General features: G+C 44.2%; 1 protein-coding gene across 4 annotated transcripts in view; it reads left to right on the forward strand.

Moving 5' to 3' along the window:
- Nucleotides 1-4,444: 4,444 nt before the first annotated feature.
- AOAH (acyloxyacyl hydrolase) overlaps nucleotides 4,445-21,061 on the forward strand; it is an 80,608-nt gene continuing 63,991 nt past the window's right edge. For 3 of the 4 annotated variants that reach the window (XM_049816143.1, XM_049816144.1, XM_049816142.1), the window contains exons 1-3: nucleotides 4,470-4,553; nucleotides 4,987-5,141; nucleotides 19,116-19,211. In XM_049816143.1, coding sequence (XP_049672100.1) covers nucleotides 4,522-4,553; nucleotides 4,987-5,141; nucleotides 19,116-19,211 — 283 coding nt within the window. In that variant the 5' untranslated portion in view covers nucleotides 4,470-4,521. Of the gene's footprint in view, nucleotides 4,554-4,986; nucleotides 5,142-19,115; nucleotides 19,212-21,061 lie in introns of all 4 variants that reach the window. The other variant, XM_049816145.1, reaches the window with a different exon arrangement.

Consider the following 21,061-nt stretch of genomic DNA (forward strand, 5'->3'; position numbering starts at 1 on the left):
CTGAACAACACGTCAAAGAGGGGGGAAGAGAGAGAGGAGGAGAGAAGGCCTTCCAAGACAACATTAAATTATCATAAAAATGCATGCAGGAATTTGACAGAGAGAAAAAACCCTTGCATATATCTTAAAAATTAATATGTAACAGAAATCTAACCAAATAGTGTAAAAAAAAAAAAAAAAAAAAAGTGCAGTGACTTGGACAGGATAGGATAGGATAGATAAGTACACACTGCCAGCTGATCTCCTTTCATAAGATGACTATCCATAGTTCAAGGGAGTGTCTCCCTTTGTCAGCCAAGTGGTCCCTAATCCTGACAGAAGACATATCGATGCTTACATGTCCTGTTCTGGGACTTCATGCAAATATTTTCCATTCTTTTTTCTTTTCGAGAGCTTTTTTCAAGGTATTTACTATATACATAAACAGGTCTTTAGGGACCCATTAGAGAAAGCAGTATTGAGAATAACTCCATGCTCACATCTTGTTTCACATTTCTAGTGGCAATTGCATGAAAGTGCCCCTTTTGGGGAAAGGGTGACTCTTAAATTGTGTTTAAGCCTTTATTCAGAAAATCAGAAACCATAACTCGGTTCCATTGCATCTCTATCAGGGGCAGTAAAGGTGGGGCCTGAAACCTTACCTGTCCACTGTCTTATTTGTCACCACCACCCAAGCCAATGTACATTAGGTGTCAGGAACTAATACAGAAGTACAGGAAATAGAGGAGTGTTGTGGGTCCTTCAGACCCCAGCAAACACACTCCTCCTCTTGGGATCAGCCACGGGGATTGTATTTCTTCACTAGCTGTGCACATGCCCTGCTGCCATCTGCTCTGCCTTTGTGGAAATTCAGGTTAGGTTCTGCTTGGCTTCGTCTGCTTTGCCTCAGGTTTTTGGCAGCCACGCGTGTATGCAAGTTTCTCTTGGCTCTGCCTAAACTGAGAGAGACTTGAGGGTGTGGCTGGAGACCTTGAGTTGGGAGTTACCAAATGGGGCACGTCATGGTCCGTTAGCCCCTGCAGCCCGCTCCGGTGACCCCCAACCAAAGCCCTCTCCTACGTGGTGTGTCCCCCACGCGTTGCACTTTCTATTGACCTGCATGTGGGAATAAGATAACTGGCATTTAGCTCTGTGGACCCTCGCATGCGGTAAAACTCCCCAAGAAACATAAACTGGAAGGATGTAATAATCTCTTGCATCAAGCAGGGTGAGATGAGCAAGCTCCTCAGTGTGTCCTGACATCCTGCGAGCAAATTGCAGAGAGCTGCAGGACTTTTCCTTCAGAACAGCATTTTACCAAAACCCTACAGAGAATTTAATGTACATCCCCCTCCTCTGTGTGCTAAATGGGGGGAGGTGCAGGCCCCCCATTTCCTTGGTAGGAAGTAGCAGTTTGTGTGGGGAGGTATATATGATGTATATGTGCACTTTTTTTATTTATGTAATTATTATCCCTAGTCTAAATTCAGCCTTGGAAAACTTCAATTGACCCTGCATCTTCTGTCTAGCAGTGTGTGAATGACCTGTCTGGCTGCGGAGCTGGGTCATTGCCAGAGCACTGAGGGTTTCCCATCTGCAAGAGGTGGGTCCTCACCACACCTCTGGCTCTACACAGTCCTCCCCCCCTCTTCAGAAGTGACACGTGGAGGCCCAGAGAGAGACAAAATGTTGTTTGCATTCTCAACTCTATTCAGGTGTGTAATGCTGCAGGCAGGTACTTTGTAGGGTTTCCAGGAGCATCTCTGCAGAGTTCATTCCTGCAGCCCACCTGGCTCTTGTGGTCCCCCAAGGCAAGTGTCAGGGCCCTGGGGCACCCCTGGGCTATAACAGCCCTGAGCAGCCCCATGCAGGACCCCCACCCAAGCACCCTGCCCAGGGGCCCAGGAGCCCCATGCAGCTCGGCCCTGAGCACCCACTGGAGCTACACTCTCCTGCCTCCCAGCTGGACCTGGTGCAAGCCCAGGTTGCAAACACATTGAGAAAACAAGAGAGCTTGGGAGACAAAGATGCTCGCAAGCTGTTGGGTGACCCTGCCAGACCTTTTTGGGCAGGGGACATCTCAGGCATCACCCCTGTGCCCTGGTGCTTTGCAGAGGGCAGAGCTCTGGTCTTCCCTTGCTCCTGCTGCTGCACTCTTTATTTCCAGGTAGGCAGCTCGTCCTGAGTCACCCTTGTCCCAGGTCTGCTTCCCTGGCTTAGATATTGTACACAAGCCTAATGGAAGCATTTATGATCAAATCCCTTTGGGACAGATCTAACGTGTTTTTTTAACCTCCCATTAAGATCATTCACGCACTTACTAAGATTAAGAGACAAAGTCATGTGCTCCTTCGCTGCTGTACCAAGATGGCTTCAGGTTTTACTGTCTTAGGGACTTGGAAGTAATATAAAATCTACTTGGCAAAAGGCAGGGCTTGCTGTCTGATTTGAGTGGGAAGGAGAAAGATTTAACACCAGGGGGGGTCACCTTCCCAGCTGGCCTCTGAATCTATGCATGCAAATCCCTCATTTGCCTGACCAGACTGCATATTGTAAAAGCTTTGGGGTTTTTCTTTAATTGGTTTAAGAGCTTGGCTAACACAAAAGGTATAGCGAAAACCAGCTCTGTGTTACACATGATTGTGTGTTATCTCACCACTCTTTCCACAACTTGAAATGAAAGAAAATAACACAACCAATTACGGGCTAGAGCTGTATGCTTCGCAGGTTTACATGCCTGGGAGCAGCTTGGGATCTATCTATATACTTTATAAGTGCTGTTGTTTAGATTTGTATTTTGCTATAGATGTAAAGCGGAAACCATTGCAAAGACCTCTCTGCTAGGAAGATTTTTCTTGCCTATTATTAGAACTCTGCTTTTGCAGCAAGTGCTCATGAGCCAATATGCAGAGTTTTAAAGGACTTCAAAGTGTCATTGGGAACCAAGTGATATGTGTGTTAAAAAGGGTTTAATGGAGCTGCAGTCACTGTAGCACAGTGTCTTTTTATAGCAAGTTTTTACAGCGTTAAGAAAAACATCCTGCAGATTTCAGTAGGATTGGCATATGGATAAGGTACTTTGCACTATGATTTTTGTTTATCTGCTATTAAAAAAAAAAGAAAACCAGCATTGCTAGCTATAGGGAGAATGATAAGCAGGAACAGGTCTGTAAAACTCAGGCAACAGCTATTACCTCTATTTTGTTGTTGTTGTTTTGGGGGTTTTTTTTTAGAAGAAGAGCATACATTTGGAAGCCAATGGCTTGATTTAGAGAATGGAGATATGGAGTGATTTGTATTCACATTGAAGCTTTTAACAGGGGTTTTTTTGTTGGTTTTTTGGTGTAGGTTTTTTTTTCCCCAGAGCCACTGGATTATATTATCATTATCACAAGGCAAATCCTGCTTATCAAAGCTGAGGCAAACTATCCGGGACTGTCTTTAAAAATGTCATAGGTCAGGCTCCCTGTGTGGTCGTGTTGATTGATCTGCAGGAATGTCTGAAGTTTTGGCAGGGAATCACTAATTTTAATATAGTCTCTATTTTTCCTTTTACAAAACCATTTATGAGTCTCCTTTAATTATGCCCAGGAAGCATGTAGGGATGCCAGATGAGGCAGGCTCCTCATTGCCCTTTAGCAACCCATGTCAACAGCCTGCCCACTTCTGAAAAAGCCAAGTAAGGAGTGGAAAGGAAAGACGAGTACCCATGGCCCGCTGAGGGGGTAGGAGGGGGTAAGAGACTTGCCCAGGGTTATACAAAAAGGCAGAAGCAGAGGTGGGATGTAGCTTTGGCCCTCCAGTGCCTCAGTCCTACATCGTATCCTTATAGCCATCCTTGCGTCCACAGTGTCTGGGACTTAGTTGTTTGGACTTGTTCCACCTCTAAAGTGACGTCATTTATACATGATTTACTCTTTGCTTTTGCTTCAGGCTGGGGAATGACTGGTTTCTGCCTTATCTGGGGGAATAGAAAAAAAAAGAGGCAGGGAGACCTTTCGTTATTGTGACTGCCAAAGCAGGAAAAGCTCAGGATTTTTCAAGCCGTGTGGGCAGCTGGGGTCTGCAAACCAATGCGCTCACAGCTGAAGAGAACCGGGGTTCAGCTCCCACTGCTCTTATTCCAGCAGCTGCCTCCTGTCCCCCCCCCCAGGCTCGACCCCAGCAGAACTAAAGCCCTGGCAAAACCCCAGCGTGGGAGCCCCATCCCTCCCACCCCCGCAGCTCCAGCCCGAGCAGCCTCTTTCTTTTATTTTTCACACCCGGTCCTCCCAAATGGAAACTCTGGTCAAAAATCTTGCAGAAGCAGCCAGAGATACATATTTTTTCTTGTCAGTGGTGGAAGGCAGAGGAGTGACAGCGGGGAGGGTGGGAGGAAGGGTTTGTGGAGCTGGTTTTTTTTTTCCTTTCCGCAACACTAGTTGTTCAGGGGAGTGTCTTGTGTTATTAACGCTGAGTGGCTCTGGCAACTACTGTGGTTTAAGGTCGTTAGTCATCCGCTGCTACTGCAGGAGACACGGGAGCGCTGAGCCAGAGCTGTTCATGCAACCCTCGTGGTCCTCCCAGGCCAGCAGGTTGGGAAGAGCTGCAAATGGGGCAGTGGGGTTGCATGGGGGTGCGGAGAGCAACCCGGGGCCTTGGGGGCATCCTCCCAGCCCTGTCGTGGGGTGCCCACGTGTACGGGACTCGCCGGCTTGTGGTGGGTGGCTGCAGAGCCACCCCAAATGGCCTGAAGAGGGGCTGGGGGGTGTGCGAAGGGCAGGGGGCAGGAGAGCACCTGTGATGCGCGAGTGCGGGATCCCCTGTGCACTCTGTGAGAGGGCAGAGGTGTGTGTCCCCGCCTGGCAAGCAGTCCCTGCATTACATATAGCTATATAGGCGCACAAGTCTCCTTTCACCTCAAGCTGCTAATAAGACAAGGATGCAGGATGCTCCCTGAGCATTAATGGAATTCAGGTCCACGTGCACCCCTCCCACCTGATTTCTTCCTTTTTTTTTCTTCCTTAGGATGAGGGGATCTAGGCAAACATTCTTTAATTTATTCTGCATCCTCTGGCTCCCGATTCTGCTGAAGGCTGCCTCTTCCCCCCCTCTCCCCCGTGGAAATGACCCACCGGCCGCTTCGCTCTCCTCCGGGCTGTACAAAGGACACACCTGTGTCGGTATGTATTCAGGTTTTGTTTGCCTGCTGGACTAGTTCATTTGTTACTCCACCGGTGAGCTGAGAATTGCTATGCACATCATAAATCACTCCTTTATCTATTTCAACAGCTGTACTGCAAAATACTCATAGTCTTTGGCAAAATAATCACTGAAGATTTTGCAAGGCCAGCATGGAGTCTGGAGTTATTTTATGATTTTGTTTTTGAGTGGCTGCTTCCCAAAGTTCATGTTTTTGCTCTGCGGGGAATGGCATCTGAAAAGCAGGCTTTAACGTCTGGGACCCGAATACAAGGTGTTATGGGGGTCCTAGTATTTGTTAGGGTTCACGATGCATTTTGCTTAGCTGCAGGAAGGCATGGTTTCCCTTGGACTCGCCCAGGGTGTCCTCATTGATTTCATTGCCTGGGAAACTATTCTTAAGAATAGGTGGTCCATACTTGGGCCAGGGAGCTTTGTGGTCTGGATGGTCATCTCTGGAAATAGCCAAAGGCTGTTTGCTCACATTTCCTTTCCTTTTCGCGAGTGCACGCATCTGCATGACCTTTACTAAAGTGGGGTGACTGTGTTTTGCCAACCCCCCTCTCGTGCGACTTTGGTGACTGTGATCTCCACGGAAGCTATAGCTGGGGGTATCCTATAGCCTCCGCTGACTAAGCGAGTCCCAAAGCAACACCAGTAACACCGAAGTCAACGTGATCTGTGGGTATCTCTGCACCAAAAATGCCCTTGGCATGAGACTCTGTGTACCTAGAGAGATGCTGTAGCTTATATTTTTTATGTGAGCAAATGTTAAATGACGGATATGCTTTACGCATTATGATCCAACATTTTATTTTGTATTCTTTTAGTTTTTCAGGGCACTGGGCACTTTTGTGCTGTAAACATAAACCCTGTCACGGTTCTCCATCCTTCAGAAGGAAATACTTCCTTTCAGCCCAAAATGATTTTCGCTGTGGCTCAAGGAACACAATTAGCAATAATAATCCTAAGCTTGATAAAAACAGGGTTTTGCCTCACTTCTGAGCCATCCACAGTGCCCCTACAGATTTTGGCAGGCAGGGTGAACCGAAAGTGGAGCGAAGTCGGGGTGGTGAGGCTTGCGCAGCCACTGCCAGGGTTCCAGCACCACCCAGAAAATGAAAGCGAGTCGTGAAAAACAGAAACGTCTGTCAGGGACTGGCCTTATTTCAGCCAGCAGCCACACAAGCAGTGACTGAGCAGCTGCCAGAGTGAGAGGGAAGTGGTGGTTTTTAATGGCGAGATCTTTAGGCAGCTACATTTTTGATGACATGGGAAAGGCAGTGAGCGTGCTCGCCTGTATGATTTTTACACTGGTGTTTTTTAAATGTCAGGTGTGAGCATCATCTGCCTTTTCCATCCTATTGACCCAGCAAGGCTCTAAGTTCCTAAAGTGACTGCACATTGCATTGAAGTCACCTTGCACATGTTAAATTGTGCTTTTTTTTTTTTTCCCTCCCGAAGGGAGGAAAGCTGCGCCAGCCCCGTTGCATTTCTCTGGCGTGTTTGTTCAGTGGGAAGACTCCAAAAAACCTGCCTCCCACACCAGTTGCTCTCTCCGAGGTGTCCTTTCAGCTAAAAGCATCCACATGAGGTCAACTCAGGACCAAAACAGACCGTCTGCACCTCTGTAAACCACAAGCTGCAAATGAAGCATGCAGAGCATTAAAACTGCACGGGCTGGGCCTGGCAGGGAGGGCTAGTGGCTGCACGCAGGCAGGCCTGCTAGACCAGCCCTGGAGTTTCACTGATTACCTGCTCTCTTGACTAACTCTTGAAAACACTGACAAGCCATCTGTGTCTCTTCCTTTTCACAAGTGGGGAAGGGAAAGCATGGAGGAGCTGATGTAACCATCAGCCATGGCGTGGAGCAGGGTTAATGTCAGCTCTTGCGGCTGATTCGGTGACTAGCCCTCTTAGGAGCAGAAATGAAGCCGAGATCAGCTTCATCTGTAGGAGGAAGATTGTGATTTCCTTTCAACAGCTCGACCCCAGACCCTGCCAACTCAGTTTGCCGTCTGGGAAGGCATTGGGAGAGGGCCGTGAGAACTTCCTCTGTGTCTTCTTGGTCTTATAGATCGAGGCAGCAATTTTAATGTGAGAAATGCCCGCTGCCGAATGTATAGGAGATTTTCTTGAAGAAATGGATTTTTTCATGCAAGTTAGATGTGTGGTCAGGTGCCTAATCTTTCAAAGTTATTTGCCTCTCTTTTCTGAGGGAAATGAGGTGGCTGCACATTGAATAATCATTACTGATCACTCCTGTGTGTGTACCACCTGCATGATCGAGATTGCTATGTTAGTAGCTAAAGCTGGTCAGAAAATGGATGCTCTTTCAGTAACAAAACGAAGAAAATATTTTCCATTAGGCCTTTCCACTGAAAGTATCACACTTCTTGAAGAAATATGTGGAAATGATATGACAGGAGAGCAAAATGCAGCTCCGGTACCTCTGTTGAATTCGATATGACTTGGTTGCTTTCTTCTTCTGTTCCCCTTGCTAGGAGGTCTCCTTGGGTAGGCACCATCTGCCCCAGTAAATTCTGGTCGTACAGGGAAAGCAGCTGGATGCTTTAAGGGACTCCCCTGCCCTTAGCACATCCTGGGAAATATATTTTGGGTAGGCACCTATAAGCTGATACAGATTAGGGCTGGAGGAGAGGAGGGTATGCATGGTGTGACAGCAGGCTGAACAATTCAAGCGACTCATAGGGAGAGGCTGGCCAAAACATTTCTGCTTGTTACTTGTCTAAAAAAGAAGGTGACTTTTTTACAGCAAACTTAATTGTGTTAGAAAACATTTTGACAGACGTTTTAATCAGCTTCAGTAACTATAGAAAAAGTCACATCATTTTTTGCTACATTTTCTTGAAAATTTTGGCTGCTTCAAGCAGAGCAAGTCTTTTCATAATTGACTCAGTGTAAAAATAAAGCATCTGGAAAGTGTTGCCACCTAAAAAGGGATTTAATACTACCGCCCTTTAGAATTAGGGAAAGGAGGGGGAAAGCACCTGATGATAATCCTCCTGGACACAGTATCAGATGTAGTATATTTAAGCAGTTCCTAACCATCTCCAACCTGCTCTTAAATAGCTACATGGTCTTTCTTTGGCCCTGTCACTAGAAGAATTTTCCCAACATCTTGCAATCTCTTTTCTCCGTCACTGTTTCCTGCCTCCCCAGACTGGAGAAATGCCCCTATTTTTGCATACCATGAGATAAGCTCAGGCCCTTCCTCTGGGCCTCTTGCATGCTTTTCACATGATACATTCTTCTGCTTTTTCCTTCTGATAGATAAAAGGGCTTTAGTAAGTTTTCCTATAAGCAAAGGCCCAGGAAGCTGTTTTTCCTCATGTAAAGATGGTGAGTTCTTGCTCCGTGCACAGGTTTGGAAGCTGGATTCTAGGTCTGGTTTTCGTTCTTGGGTTTGTTACTGACTGGCAGTATGGCTTAAGGGATTTATTCAGGACAAGACCTAGAAAACCTTTTGCTAGGTGCAGCCTGACAATTTCAGCTGGGCATCCTGAGAACGAGATGCTGTGTATTTTTCTCTCAAAAATGAAGTATGAATGAGCTAGTCCTTCAGATACTCCGGTCTTTGACTTTCCCAATCTGTCAAATGAGGAAAATACTGCCCATTTCACAGGGCAAGGAAAATTTTAAGTTGACATTAAGGTACCCAAAGACAGTACAGAAACACTGGTAACTGTTGACACTGATGTTAATGTTTCATCATACCAAAGATCATGTTCTTTATTTTTTTACTATTTCTGATTAATTTTTAAAGGTTTTATTCCACACCTCCCACCACCCCGAATTGCAACGGGGCCCTTAAAGGGTCTTTGCAAATTGCCCTGTTCTCTACCAAGGGTGAATTCATCCAGAAGTTTCTGAAACAACCTCAGAAAAGGCAGAAGCTGCCCTGGGGGATACAGAAAGCAGGGGAGACACTGAAAGACAGGAGGGAACTGCTGTATTCATCTCTCTTCAACATGGTGAAGAAAGGAAATTTGGGGAACTGTAGATCAGTCAGTTAAACATCAATTCCTAGAAAAATCCTTCAATAGTTAATAAAACTTTATAAAAGCACCTCTCAAAAGTAAATATGAGTAAGAGCCTCACTGGATTTATCAAGGAGAAACAGTGTCAGATCAATTTAATTTTCTTTGCTGATGGGATAATGGCATGTAGGCACAGAAGAAGTAGCGGATGTTACAGCTGGACTTGAGTACGGCTTTTGGCACAACCTCAGCACTAATCTAATGGCTGAGAGATATGTGACATTGATTAAGCTTCTACAGGGCAGGACAAAACTGGTGGGTGGCCTTGTTCAGAGAGTAATTATGAGTGGCTCACTCCCTAAGTGGAAGGATGTACAAAATGAGGTCTTTCCTGGACCTCTGTTTTGAACATAGTATCATTCCATATTTTCATTAGCTTAATGAAATAGTGTGCTATTAAATCAGCACCTCATCTAAAGCTGGAAACGTTTCCAAGTACAATGGAGGGCAGGATTAAATTCAAAACGATCTTGAAAACTTGGGGTACTTGCCTCCCCAAAAAGATCATTTCAATATGGGTATGTTGAAGACACTTAGGCAGAAATACTCAGTGACACACGTAGCAGATAAGGAATGACTGGCTGGGTAGCATCCCTAGGAAAGATCATCTGGGCTTGTAGCGGCACAACGATGGCATGCTGTAATGAAGAACACACACACTGTGTCCACCGAGGTATGTGAATGGAAGTTAGCTTGCAAGACATGCGAAGTAACCTGCTACCTTCGTCGGCATTGACAACGCCTCAGAGGAATTTCTGCCTTCGCTTTTGTGGCTGTGCATCAAGAATGATGCAGAGTGACAGGAGGTTTCAGAGAAAAACAAACATAAGCTATAAAGAAAGACTGAATAAATTAGAGTTAATTAGTGTAGAGAAGAAAAACTTGAGAAAAGGCATAATATCTGTCCTCAAAGACATTAAAGGGGTGATCCATTCTCCAGGTTTGTAACAGCTATGGCAAGATATAACAGAAATGGATATACCAGTAGGGACATTCAGGTTAGGAAGAAAATTTTCTGATGGTAGTGATAAGTGAGCACTGTCATCAGTTCCTGAGAAGGCTGCAGAAGACCTCATTAGAGATGTTAACAGATCTGTGTCCACCCTGTCCCTTAGGAATGGCATAGATGCCATACATCAGCTGCTAGGGCAGAGGCTGGTGTAAAATGACTACATCCAGGCTGGCTTTTCGGGGGTTCTGTGCTGTGACTGTGAGAGTCACTTGCAAATAGCAGGGTTTGTTTATTTTCTCCCCAGCAGCAGGCTGCCCTGCTCCTTTGGTGATTAACTTTGGCTGCCCTTTTTGGAATGAGGTGCTTGGTCAGGGAGCGCTCAATACAGCCAGACAGCAGCACTTTCCATCTTCTTTGCTAGCGAATGGAGATCCTGAGGGTCAGCAGCCAGGGAAGCAAATTTCCCCATCTTTGTGCTCGATATAATGCCATTCTCAGCAATCTTTGCGGGTCACCTATTCCATTCACCCAGGAGCACATAATTCCTAGTGTGTGGAGAAGCCCGTTTTTGAAACGTATTTTCAGCTCTGATTACATTAAAGAGCAAATGTTTCCAAGTTTCCCAGCAGCGTAAAATGTCGACCTCTACCTGTGTTGATTTGTGTGATAGTCAATGTCCTCAACAGTTTGCCTCCATCTAGCTGTGCATGAGTGCAGGGATGAAATATGCCCCGTGGAGTGGCAGCAGGACCGGTGGCATTTGGAGTTCCCAATAACTTCACACAATGGAACATGCCAAATGGAGTTCGAGGCTTTTAATAACTGCACTCAGACAAAGTGGCTGTGCACATATTGTCTGAGGAGGCACCATGACAGAACATATAATTTACAGCTCAATGAGTTCTGTAAAAAGGCCATGCCCGATATCAATGTAGCACTACAATGTATTTTACTCTGAAAGGCTGGGAATCAACTTTGATTACAGCTAAACCAGCGCCAAGCTGCAGCACCTCTGTTCACTTCACTGACATTGCTCAGTTTACTCAGCAGCAAAATTTGGCCTGATGATCAGTAATAAATACCAAATTTGACCATAACACTTTTTCCTCTGATTATACTTTAGAAAGAAAGACCACAGACATGTGAGTAGTACAGTAGAGATACTAAAACAACTATTAAAATAGGAATATTTTCTACAAAGATTCATAATTTTCAGCAACTGATGGTAAAATTTCATTTTCAAAATCACCACAAGTCCTACTGAAAGTTTATGGCTGTAATGCAAATATATCTGTTGATCACAATAAAAAGGTGTGCTTAGGATACTGACATATATACATGTACGTGTCTGTAAATACACAATCATATATATTTATATGTGCATTTGTAGACATGGGCAGTCTTGAATGTTTTACATTACTGATGCTTGTCTTCAGTATAAGTTTTCTTTGATAATGTTATTTATTTAGTATTGATTGTCTGTTTGGTTGCTGATTGCCACAAGGTGTGTGCCTCCTGCTCTTGTTCATATGTTAGCCCTATACAGAACTTCAGCTTATGTTTAAAACAATCACTTTCAGTGGTTTTAGGAACTGCATAGCTGAAACAAGTTCTGTGCATTCAGAATCTGACAATGGTCAAACCTTTGTGACAAGGATGAAGTTATCCAGTTACATTAAGTCCCCCTGCCACCATTCAGGTTCTGGTAAATTTTTAATACCCTTTCCTGATTTGGAAAAGAAAACTGTGTTAATGGCACACATACATACTTCCCCCCCCCCGCCCCTATTAATTAATGCAGATGGAAATGCCTAGGGTTAGAGATTTTGTTAAATGGGGCTCTTTAAAGTGTAATGTAGGAAACACTAGGGATACATTTGGCTGGCAGGTATGGATACCAGAGTCTTCCACTAGATGAAAACTGAATTTTCTGTACTGGCATAACTGTATCAAAGTCCTCATTGGGTGTCTTAAGGAAATGATAATGAACGAATAGAGCCCTGAAATTAGGGGTCCGAAGTGGCTCAATGCTATTGCATGAGCAACAGAAATGATAATTGGTATTCCAGGGTTTGCTGGTTTTGTTACAGAGCTACAATACACTAGAAATAGTGCTACATTGATATTAGTATTTAAAAAATGTCTTTAGCCAGTATACTATATGTAATTTTAGGCCCAGTGACAGGTTTGGTAATAGTGTGCCATTTAGCATTTCCAAGATATTTTATGACACTTAGCAAATTTAGGGGGGAAAGGTCTTGTATATGCCAACATATTTGAATATGGATACCTATAATTATATTCCATCACTTTAGTATCTCTATGAAATATATTAACACTGTAAGTGGAACAGGAAGCAAAGTGTGAGTTAAAAGACTTTTACACTCGGATCCCTTTCTAAATTACCTTTCAAAGCAACAAATCCTCTGGCTGTATATGGGAAAATAACTATCCTAACTTTGCATGTGATTTGAGCTGAATATTTCCATGCTGGAATGAAATCTTGAGGTTATAAAGGGCTGTTCTTTGGAAAGTATCAGCTTGGTGCTGAGAAGCAGTGAAAGAAGGCAAAATGCGTATTGGGAAGTATTAGGAAAGAAATATATAGTGAAAAAGAAAACATTGTAAGTTTGCATATCCGTGGTCTGCCTACACCTAGAATACTTACGTGCATGTCCTCATGTCAGAAGAGAAAACTTTATTTCTTACTGGCTCCCCATGTGAATGCTCTTACTTCAAACAGGAATGTCTTGTTCCAGGTTGAACTGGAACTGGATTAGATGAATTTGGAAAGAGGTATTTTTACACCAGATCAACAGCATCTGCACAAGGAGTAGCAGTGCTGTCTTTTGTAGACAGGCTCTGGGGACTCCTCATCTGTAGGCTTTAAGAGATGCATTGGAGCATCTATAAATGGAAGAAGTAAAGTCTGCGTTTTGGGAAAATCTTCACCTTCTATATAAAACCAGGAATGTGATAGATGGGTTCATTTATACAGGGGCTTGCTGCTGCAAACAGATATCTGAGGCAGAGGTTTGCTGCTTTGCCAAGCAAGGCTCCAGCTCCTGCTCTGCTGCAAGTGAGCAGGGTGACCACAGCCTGGCTGGCAGGGTTTGCGGGGAACTATTGGTGTCCAAGGCCACTTTTCTGGGCTTATATCCTTGTTGTGCTCCTGGAAGTACGTTTAATTTACAGCTGAAGAACAGCAATATGGCTGGAGGGGCAAGAAAGATCGCCAGCACCCAGGAATGTGAGCAAAGGATGGCAAAGGAGGATGTGCCAGGTGCCAGAAATCCCATTTAGCAGAGTTTTACTTGGACAAATACATCTACAGATCTGAAACTTAGAGAGGCAGCTTTCACTATCCAGACACTTCTTGACATCCCTAGGTGTAATTCTAATTATAGAGCATTTCAAACATGTGCGGCAGAAGTGGATTAAGTTAAATAGTCTGCTCAAACTGCCAGAGGCTTCACAGCTAAGAAATGAATTTCTCTAGCTCTGATTTTATTATTGGGATATGATTTTTTTTTCCCCAGCTTATTGGAAATGTCATTTTATTATTACACGCTATTTTCAAATACACGGAGAGAAGTACTTCCTGACGTGTGAGTTTTCAGATTACTGCTGCTGAGCAAAATGGTTATGGTTTTCTCTTATCTATTCAGAAATTAATAGCAGATGGGAAAAACTATTGCTAAAAGAGACAGGCATTTTATTAATACCAGAGTCTAGTTTCTAATGGCTGGTAGGCATTATAAGACCAATGAATTTCTTCCAGAGAAAACATCCTTCAGCCTGTCAAGGCTTTGAAAACTATTACTGAAGTGCAACAGCAGAGTCAGTTTCTTGAAACTTGTTTCTAAAGAAATCATATGCAAAAAAAAATTAGAGCTTTTTTTTTAACCTTTAATTATGAAGCCTATCTACATTGCCTTATATGTGCCCAGCTCATGATGAGAAATAAATCACATCTAAGTAGCTACTAAATTAAAAGCAATAGTTGCTAATGACTGTCCAGATCTGGAAGTGCTTTTCTACTGATGCCAGAGTATTAAAAAGTTTATGTTCTCACACACATCATCAGTAATTGAAGCAGTGAGATTTCTCCCGTCAAAGACAGCTGATTTCTCCCTGTCCTTTTTAGCTAACTAATTATTTTCCATTTTTTAGCCAGCAGAATTAAGACCCATTAAAGGCTAGAATAACTGGTTAGCATTTCTGTTGATATTTGGTGTGCAGGGAGATTTCTGTTGATTTCATTAGAGGGTAGTGGCTTCTTACACCGCAGCCAACGGCGAATTCTTTTTCTGCCACTAAATCCAGAGGAAGATGATATATATGATTAAAAAGAGAAAGGGTAGTCTGAGTTAACTTTATAGACACTAACATCGTGAGGTTTTACCTATAGCCCAACACAGGAGATGATATGTTCTCCTAGAGGATAAATCTGAATTACTGGGGGGAGCATGTTTTTATCCAAAATACCAGGAAGCCTGGGTGGGTTAGATTCCCTAGACTACAGTGAGTCCCTTTAGACATGCCTTCTCCCTCCTCCCAGGATTCAACTCTTTTCATGAGTAATTTACAATCTCCAGCCCAAAAGCTGCTCCTGATGACATTCTAACTGAAAGGCTTTGAGGCCAGCAGAGCAAAGCAGGCATGGCCCATGGCGGGGCAATAAGAAGTGCCAGCAGATCACGAGGAGTAAAGAGAGGCGGACCGAGGGCACCTGATAAAAGCCTAGGTAGACGGGGGAAAGAGAGAGCAGTTCAGCCGATAGCACGCATTGGTGGCACGCGTTCCTGGGGAGAATCTTTTCCACCGGAGGGCAGGAAGACTTCCCAAATCCGGGTCCAGAGACTTCAGCCACAATGCCTGAAGCTGAGGATGCTCCAAATGGAACCACAGACCCCTTTGAAAATCAGTTAAGACTTTCTTTATCAGCTTATCCCATGAAGTGTAGCGTTCATCTGGAATAAGTGCATTTGTGGGGGAGCATTTGAATAACTGAGGTGTGGTCTGTGGGTGCCCAAGGCGGGGAGGGTGTAGTAGCATGACCAGAAGCACCCTCTCTGTGATAGTAAAGACTAGTTTATGAGAACAAACATTTTGGAGTTCAGCTCTGTGGGTTTTTCCCAAGTAGTCAGGCTATTATTATTGTTATTTATATTCATACAGCATCTAGTAGCCCGGGGTAGTGCATTAAGTACTGCACAAACTCAGCGATGGCTCCGTTAACTCTCATGTGAAGCATATCTCCCTTTGGGCCTGGTTCGATAGACACAAAAGTGTCAAACTGACTTAATCAACATGAAAAATTTCCATTTAATTTCTGGGAGCCCACTCCATGTGTAGGGTTACCTGCATTATTGTGTCTCTGATTAAGAATTCTGTTTCTATTCAGCAGAGCTGAACCAAAAATAGCTATTTCCCCCCTCTCCCCACTTTACGGTACTTTGACAAATATGAGAGAGAAACTCACAGCTTCAGTGGAGACTGTCTTCTTGTATAATAGAGGAAATGGAAACACCAGGGTTATTTTGCACTCTTTGTCCATAAGCCCCTTTCTCTGCACTGGCTCTATGGGAGGCGAGAAGATCTGGCGGTGATAACGAAAGTGAGTCATGGGGGCAACATCTAAGTCAAAGAGAGAGGAGCCTCTTTGCACGCCCACCCTGAGACAAATTATTAGGCAGGCTGCCTGGGGTGAATAACTCTAATTCAGTGTAAAAGCAGTGCACTGAGGTGCTGCTGGGCTGAGTGCTGCAGCCAGAGGCAAGCTCGCTCCTCATCTGCGGGGGAAGGCATGGGGCCACGTCATGAGCTGGTCAATCCCGATGCAAGAGGGTTGGCTTGTTGCATCACTGTTTTTATCGGGCCAGCTTTTACACTGAAATAAAACCTCTCCTTGCAGCGCTGGAGCCAACATTTTGGCACCCGAGGACACTGTAACTGAAAGCAGAGACATTGCGGAGGTTGATTTCTGCTCGTGTCTGGAGCAGACCCACCACAGCACAGGAAGCACGAGCTGCGGTGCGGGCAGCGGAGGGAGGCGGGCAGCGTCCCACTCACACCAGCAGCAGTTTGCAAGCTTCACTGCGGCAGTGCACGGCACCTTCTGGTCCCACAGAGGATGAGGAGGTGCCGGAGGCCGGAGACAGACTGTCCTCTCTGCAAAGTGTGCTGGCAGGCCCCGGCTGAAGGTGCAGGAGCGCTGGGTTACACAGGATGGGCAAAATGAGTGATATTTCTCTGCTGAAGTCGATGATACTGTCAGCTTCCTGGTGTGACAGGTTACTGAGCCTCAGGGGCACGACATCCCAGATTCCCCTGGTTTTCACCTGCCCCCCCTGTGTCTGAGCTCACGTCTGTGCTCACAACGGGGGCTTTTCCCTCACTTTGCATCCAGACTTGCGATTTCACGGTATGGTCAGGCCATCCTACTCCTCGAGCCGCATCGGTGACCGCTCCATCGCTGTTGCCCACTTGCCCCTGTGCTCAGTTCTGTTTCACCCTGTGTTTTGGGGACTGTCTACTCTCCCAACTCCTCTGCCCACTGGAGCATTTTCCTCTGTTAACATTGCTAATCTCAGTGTCTCCCAAGTTTCCTTCTCTCCTCATCTTCACCCCCCATAGACTCTTGGACCTGAGTCTGCTGCATGCTGGCACATCCTCATCGTAGCTTCCTCAAGCTCCTAGTGCAAAAGAATGAGAGGTAAAACAACAAAAGCTGCCTCCTTTAGAAAATATCAAAGGACTAGCTCCTTCCCGTCTTTCTGCTTGCACTCCTTTTTGTCTTTCTGACTTCTAGACAGCAAGATTGTTAGATGAAGGCCTGACCTTGGTAAGAGAAGAAAGGAAGGCACAGAAAGAATATGTGGGTTTGTGGTTAAGGCATCATTTGGTCATTTAATTTTTCTGAACCTCCACCCCCATGAATAAAACAGACGTAGAAGGCAGGGGAAGGGTAGTTTTTGTTGTCTGTAGGTTGTTCGTGTGTGTTAATAATATAGCCTTGTAAGAACCAAGTTATGCGATGCCAGGGTCTGTTTTCAGTCTCTGGGGCCAGTGCAGGGCATGGCTTGCACCCGAACAGCAGGAAGTCTTTTGCACCCCTCAACGCCCCCCTCACCTTGACTGGGTGTCCTCACCCAAATGTGCTCTGGGGACTGGTCCCTAGCACAAGCACAAGCATTGCCTGGGGCATGGCATGGGATTAGGCTGTGCTAAGGCACCTGCTGGTGGTTAAACAGGGACCAGATGGCCCTGGGGTCTTCTTCAAGCCCAAGTCCTGAGAACACTTCACCCTCCAACTTGGATAGCCCAGGTTTTAGTCTGGGTCTTTATTATTCTACTTTCTTTTTTTTTTTTTTTTTTTTAATGAGCTATTGTATTTTAATTAACTGTTAATTCTTTGGGCTAGCCTGTGGCTATTTTTAGGGGTGGGGAGAGGGAAGAAGGAACTACTTGCTTCAGGGTTTTTTTCTTGGTTGTATCTATCTCCTTTTATTCTCCTATTCTTTCAGGCTGACAGGAGGTAATGGCTCTTAGCATGCTTTATAAATCATTCCATTGAGGACTTTGAGTGAGCGTTTTATTTAATGAGTATGGAGAAGTGGGATTTTATCCCTGCAAAAGAGGTGGCAAGTTCACTGTAATTTCCACTGGATTACTGTATTTGGTGTAGAAGAAGTAATAGAAGACTCAGATACTGGTGCTACACCAAGTTCCAATTGTATTACCTCCTGTTTGACTTGCTACTTGATCCATAGGAGCATCGAAGGTATTTACATTGAAAACCAGCACTTTGATTTAATAGCACGTAGGCAGGGGTACTTGGAAGGAATTTAAAAGCTCACTTTGAAGAGTTGTGCTAGTCTGAAAACCTGAATATTAATTCTTTCGAGCTTTGGAAAAAGATGCATCTGCAGTTACATCCAAATGCTGCAGCTCATCTCCATTTCTAGACTGTCAGAGCAAGTCCTGAGAGCTGAGATTTCTTGCAGAGGGGAGGAAACAGGGTTCAGCTACAGGGGTTTCAAAGAGAAATCTTTATTCAGGCTGCTGGAGCCTGGCATCCTGGCTCCTTGTCTCCTGGCTGCCTGGGATACCCACCTCTGTTACACAGGCTCTGAGTCCAGGCAGGGACCTCACTCTGGCTGCCAGGTCTGACTATATTGGTCAGACTTCGCATCACCAAATGTGGTTTCTTTATAAAATGGTGAAGTCACTGCAGAAAGAGAGAGCACAATGCTGGCCTATGGCAATTTAAAGTCGACTTGAAATGAACCACTTATGGTCATCACGTGGATTTTGAATGATTGCTATGTGGGGATCACATTGAACCTACTTCAGCCCAAAAATATCAGAAAAAGTGCTGTACATCTCAAGAAATACTTCACTACAATGTGCAAGTTCTTGGGTCTCAGCCACAGCTAGTCTAAGGAGCAACTAGGCTTTAGCCCCGCTTGCACCCAGATTAGCAATGAGAAATAACTAGCTTCATAGGTCATAGGAAATAGTTTTGATAGCTATCTGTGTGGCTTCTGTGGAGAGGTACAGAAGTCCTATGAAGTACAGACCTGTGCCTTTTTTCTTGTGAGAAATAACAAGAGAACAGCTGGCCAAGCAGGCAGTTGTAATAGTGGCTGTCCCCCCTTGAAAGGATGGAAAATCATTTTTTCAGGAACAACATCCAGTGCTGTAAAAGCCAGGCTGTTCTGTGCACTCCTCTGGCATCAACATCCTCTCTGTGATAACCTACAGTTTTTGAATAAAGACAGCAATTCACAGGTATTTTTTCCCCTTGAACACTCATCTGCCATGGAGCATCTTAAGAAATAAAATGCCCAGAGATGCCTGAAATACTTCTATGGTGCAGGGTGCTTCACCACATTCCCACATAACTGCATTTACTCTTTTTGTTTGTTTGTTTGAAGGATGTGTGCTTGTGGTGTCTGTAATTGAACAGCTTGCACAGTGGCACAACAGTACAGTCAAGGCAGCCATGGAGAGACTGTGCAACTACATACCTGGTAAGTACCAAATAACACGCCATATGTTATGTTGGTACTGCTGTATTTCTCTGTTAATTAAAAATTCACATGTGGAGTCTGAAAAAGCTTTATCTACTTCTTGCGCAGCATCTCAAATGAAGGTAGCTGAAAGATAGCAAGGTGCTATCTGCAGGGAAGTCAGTGTCATAGCTTATTTGGCTTCAGAGCTGGGATTTTGTCCCAAAGTTAGAGTGAATGGGGTTGTATTAAGCCCACATGCATATGAGCACCAATGCATGCAGACCTCTTCCCTCCCTTTTTCTCCACTTTGTCTCTTTGTTAGTAGATTAAGAATAGTTTCACTGTATGCCAAGACACTCTTCTTTCTTGTTGATGTGGGTTTTTATAGCAGTTGTGAACAAGAAAATGTTTTCAGCAGGTATATGAAGCCGCTATTGTAAAATCTCAAAAATGAGCTGAGGTTGAGAGGTGTGATGCGAGCATTTGGTCTGCACAGAAAAACTATTGAAATGTAACTCATGATACAAATTTCAAAAGCGATAGCTATTCCATATGAATGTATGTAGACTCTCCTTTTTCTGCCCTTTATTTTACTTGCCCAAAGAAGCTTAGCTGCCCGAATGCACATCCTTAATTAGAGAACAGTTTGAATGCCAGAATAGCTTTGTGCCTCACAGACCAATCCTATAACTATTTAAATAACTAGATCTCACATTCATGAAATCTTTTTAACATTATGAATGTAAAAAGATGGCTTAGGATTTCTCTTAAAAAGTCGTTTATATAGGACTTCATGAATTGTATCTCTGAGAAAGCATCTTGCTCTGTAGACCCTAGTTTCACAGAAGATGCATGTAGAATATTAATTCCCTCCTTTCCAAGAGAGGATTTCCCGATGCAGGATGGGGCAGGGAGGTAATTGCTGGGATTCATTCATTGTTAGAAAGACGCTTATCTGATTTCTATTCCATAAGTCATATCCTCAGTGTTTTAAATTACAGGCACATAACCATGAAGTTACAATTAGAAGCACTGATCCTGCTATTAAAATACAATTTTCTTCTTTAAAATGTGACATGCTAGCTCTATGTTCATGATTCACTCAGTGGACCTTGTTCTGCTGACATGTCAAGATATTTCTTTTCAGCTGCTATTCTTTACACATATAAAATCCTGTTATCCCTTTAGTTAAATCTGTATAATCCAGTTACTTTCTATGAGATGCATGGATACACCCAACAGAAGAAAACTGACCCTGAATTTAAGAGGAATGAAAAATCCTATGGATTGTGCAGGAGCTACAGTATAAACCAATTTGTCCTTTCCTTGGAGAGGAGCCCAGCTGGAGTCAACAGCGTCCTCTTGATACTTTGAAACAACAGAAAAGCTTTGGATGCTCACAAGGTGCAACCTACTAAAGCAGGCCATGCCACTTCACCTGAAGGAACAAGTTCATTATTATACACATGCCTACAACTGATTGCAAGAATAACAGCAACAAATTAATGCCAATGGAAATTTTCCTAGGCCCCAAAAGAGAATAAGAACTTATGTGGTTTTTTTTTTAAAAGGGCCTCCTATAATTTCAATTACATCAAGTTGGGGTTGGATCAAGACTTCAGTGAAGTTACATGATGTTCAAGAACAAAAATGTTTAGACTAAAAGAGAAAAATTCAATACCTGTCAATCCCATAGGCTGTATAGAAAACACAATTGCATCCTTATTTATATGGAAACATTTGCCACATGTGTGATTCAAGTGACATAGCCAATAAACCTATGAAAATAAGAACAGTAACACCATGAGTGAAGGAGGCTCTTGAGCAGAGAGAAACACCAGGTCTGGGGAATGGGCAGTATTTACAGT

Source organism: Accipiter gentilis, chromosome 14 (assembly GCF_929443795.1).
Source record: "Accipiter gentilis chromosome 14, bAccGen1.1, whole genome shotgun sequence".
NCBI classification, from domain to species: domain Eukaryota; kingdom Metazoa; phylum Chordata; class Aves; order Accipitriformes; family Accipitridae; genus Astur; species Astur gentilis.